Source organism: Lactuca virosa, chromosome 3, assembly GCF_052849685.1.
Source record: "Lactuca virosa cultivar CGN04683 chromosome 3, Lactuca_virosa_CGN04683_v6, whole genome shotgun sequence".
In the NCBI taxonomy this organism is placed as follows: domain Eukaryota; kingdom Viridiplantae; phylum Streptophyta; class Magnoliopsida; order Asterales; family Asteraceae; genus Lactuca; species Lactuca virosa.
In genome coordinates, this window is record NC_136428.1 from 91,876,163 (window position 1) to 91,880,369 (window position 4,207).

Below are 4,207 nucleotides of genomic sequence, written 5' to 3' on the forward strand. Positions count from 1 at the left end.
TCACCTCGCAAGTAGTGTTGTTGCACCTAAAACCTATGATCGCTGTCTCACCGGAAAACCCGAACTATCACATAATAAATGTCGAGTCAATACGCAACATAACAGTCTTGGCTAAGGGTCCACTCAATCCGTCATGTCCATTCTCTTTTATTGGGCCAAGGCCCAATTCCAAGTCCATAACCTTGAAAGTCTTTATGCAAGGCCCATTATTGGCCCAATTTACTAAATTGGGCCCAACTTCCTTATTGGGCTTAACCCCATGATCCACTATCACCAAAACTGGTCCAAAACATATCTACTCAGAAAGTCCAGCAAGGCCCAAACCCTACTAGCCCAAAAAGTAGCCCAAACCCAAAGCCCAAATCACCAAAAGTCCACAGAAGGCGTACGCTGGGTGTACCCAAAGGCTACGCGGGGGGTACACGAGTCTCGCATTGACTGGAAAACGGGGTCATTAACTCAGTACGTTGGGCGTACAGAACCTTACGCTGGGCGTACGTAGGGTTTCACCAAAACCCTAATAAGTGCTTAATGGCTTAAGCACTTAACCCCAAACTCCAGATCCATCGACCAAATGTGCCATAGGACTATAAAGTCTCGAACTTTATCACTTTGGACGTCCAGAAAGCTCTTAATCCAAGGTCTTAATCCATTAAGACCCTTCTACTACATGCATGGGACATCTTAAGCCATTGGGACCTCATTTTTATCACTTAAGACCTCTTCAAGGTCCAGAAAGGACAGCTTATCTCGTCCAAAATGCATCATGCACCATATTGGGGTTTTTGGGACAAGAAATGGTTCCATAATGCTAGAAAGGCTAGATCAATGACCTACAAGCATAAAGTTTGAAGCTTTTTACCTTCTGGAGCTTTTAGGGCACAACAGAACTTCAGATCTACAAGCCAATCTCCTTCTTCAACTATTTGTTTCAATGGCTTCCTCTTCAAGAGCTCAAAATACCCACCAACTCACTCTCACACGCAAGAACTAGGGTTTGGGGACGTTTTTGGAAGATGGAGGCTGAGAAGGAGGAGAGAAAATGAGCCATAAGGATGTTTATATAGCCCTCAACCCGAGATATTAGGGTTTCCTTCTGTTATGAGTACGCCCAACGTACACAAGTGTACGCCCAGCGTACTAGGACGCGCCCTAGTACGCTCAGCGTACCCTTATGTACGCACAACGTACTCCTCTTGATCCCAAAATTACAATTTAGCCCTTAGGCTCTTCATGACTTTACCCTTCCATCCCCAGGGACTACAAATGACAAAACTTGGGATGTTACAATGTTTTTCAATGCAATAAGGGCATCATAAAGCTTCTTTGCCCAGGGCATACAAAACCTATGGACATGCCCTGTTCACCTTCTATACATGATACATGCATATTAGTTTCTTCAATACCCAACAAACTAATAAAATGTTCCCCACATAAGCAATTGTTGCAATCACGCCATCACCATCCCAGATATAACGAGCATTAATATAGATGACCTTCATTGAAAACTTCCAGTAGCAATAGTTCGTGTAAAAAAAATCTCATATAATTGTTATTCTTTGTTCAATATTTGTCTTGATGAGGATGATATTATTGACACACACTTTTGCATCTCTAAATTTGTAAATCCCGGAAGATACACTAGAGAAACAACTTGATTCGAACATTTCGTTGCCTCTTATCTTTTAATTGTCACAAACATAAATACTCGGCTCAAAAAAAGTATTTTATTGCTAAAGAGCAACTTTCTTCATATAAACTATGTCCCACATCCTCGTGCACAACCCCATCAAAATAATCAACAACCATAGGAACTTCAAACCAAATGTTAACTTCTTGAACAAGCATGGCAGCTTTTATGATTTGCATATGTATTTATGAAATTTTCCTAGTTAACCTTATGTTACTCACTAAACTATTAAAGTCCAACATATTACATTAGAAGACACTTGTTCAAAATAGTTAGACTATGTAACTGACACTTGGTCTCTACTCTCTGTTATGAATTGTGATAACCCTCATACTTATTTTATAACCTATCAATTTGGTTGAGAATTTTTTTTTCGCATTCCAAATTGTTTCAACTTGTGAATTGTTAACTTTTTTGGTTATATCATAATGTGAATTGTGAAGTCAGTAGATAATATGATTTTTTTAAATGTTTTCCTTGTTATTGGTAAAGGTTTTGTAGTTTTTATTTATTTATTTTTTATTTTTTTTAAATGGAGTTGAAGATTAGACTTTACCCAACTCCATTATTTTGACACAATTCGATCATCTCATATACATGATCGATACTGTCTCCCACGGAAAAAGTTCATGTATTGATTTACATGCTTAGTCTTTAAAACACAAATTATAAAAACCTATTTCATTACCCATTTAAAAACAAAGAAAATGTTTACACAAAGTAAAGAAAAAAACATAGTTATATCCGTCAATTGAAATATTAAAAAAAAAAATCCTTAATAATTTCTATTAACAAAACAAAGACTTTGTAGAGTTGAATCTTGAATAGTGAATCTCCATGACGCTTAAAGTTAGGGGTTATATGGTAAATATAAAATACCAAGGGATGTAAATGAAAATTGTAGTGGCAGAACAAGAAAACGTGTATCGTATCCGTACGGAAGTACGATAACACCCGTGCCAATCCCCTGCTCCGTCATTAGTGTTTACTTGCACCCTTACCCAGAAATGTCAAATATACCCTCCACTACACTACCCTTTTTAATCATTTTAGTAATTTTACTTTCAACTTTTAAATAAAAATACACTTCATCAATACAATGTATTTTTATTTAAAAGTTGAAAGTAAAATTACTAAAATGATTATACACTTCATTAATCTATCGCATCTATTTTACGCGGATGATGCCCTCTTCATTGGTGAATGGTCCAAACAAAATATAAAAAACCTTGCAAGGATACTTAAATGTTTTCATGTTTCGTCCGACTTAAATGTCAATTTCAGAAAATCCAAAGTATTTGGCATAGGTGTTAATGCACAGGAAGTTGAAAATTGGGCATTACCACTTGGATGTGAACCGAGTACACTGCCATTCACATATCTAGGGATGCCTGTGGGGGAAAACATGAATCGAAAAAGCTCCTGAAAACCAATAATCGAAAAATTCAACAGCAAGCTCTCCGGTTGGAAATCCAAGACATTGAGCTTTGGTGGGAGGGTAACTCTGGCAAAGTCAGTTCTCGGAAACCTCCCCATCTTCTATCTGTCAATATTTTCTGCCCCTTTCGGGTGTTATTGAGATTTTGGAGAAAATAAGGAGGAACTTCATATGGGGAGGTCCAGAAAATGACCAAAAAAATCGATGGGTTGCTTGGGATAGAATTCTTGCCCCTAAGGAGGTCGGTGGTTTAGGCCTTGGAACTATAAAGGCAATGAACTTTGCATTGCTAGCAAAATGGAAATGGGAATTTTTTCACGAGCAAAATTCGTTATGGGTGAAGGTCATAAATGGTATTCACAACCTGGGATCCTTCCCTCCAATTCGGATGGCATCCAGGTAGGTATCTAGGTGGTGTTTGGAAAAATATAGACAAATGTAAAAATTCCCTGTGGAAATTAAACATTGCAGAATCTGACATTATTCATCGAAACCATGAGGAGATGAGATGGGACTCTGACTTCACCCTTGATGATAAATTCCATGTGGCGGCATTACGTAGAAGGATTGATTGGGCAGCCCATTTGATTTATAATGGAGCTTTCACGTGGAGTAAATGGATACCTAACAGGGTAATCTGCTTTGTATGGCGAGCAAGGATCGACCGCATCCCATTACTATGTGCCCTTTTGATGCGAGGAGTTCAGGTCCAAGGTGTAACATGTAGTGCTTGTATCTCAAGAAATGAAACAGCAGACCATATGCTGGCTACTTGTCCTTTTGCAGATGCTCTCTGGAATCGGATATGGAAATGGTGTGGAATAGTTCCAATTCAGTTTTCTAGTATCAAGGAGATTCTGAATTTCGTGGCTGCGTGTGGACAACCCCCAAAAAAGATACGAACATTAAACTCAATCATTTTCGGAGCATTGTGGGGAATGTGGAGAGCAAGAAATGATAGAATTTTCAACTCAAAGTTCTCCGGCCCATATTTGGTGTTTGAAGGTGTTAGATCCATGGTCTATACTTGGATTAAATATAGACATGGAAAAGGAAAATTCATAGGAGGATTGGATTAA

At 38.3% G+C, this 4,207-nt stretch overlaps 1 protein-coding gene across 1 annotated transcript; it reads left to right on the plus strand.

Moving 5' to 3' along the window:
• The first annotated feature begins 3,478 nt into the window (after positions 1–3,478).
• LOC145163830 (uncharacterized) lies at positions 3,479–4,207 on the plus strand. Its single transcript, XM_079082579.1, has 2 exons — positions 3,479–3,527; positions 3,600–4,207. Exons 1-2 carry the CDS (start codon positions 3,479–3,481, stop codon positions 4,205–4,207), a joined length of 657 nt encoding a protein of 218 aa, XP_078938705.1.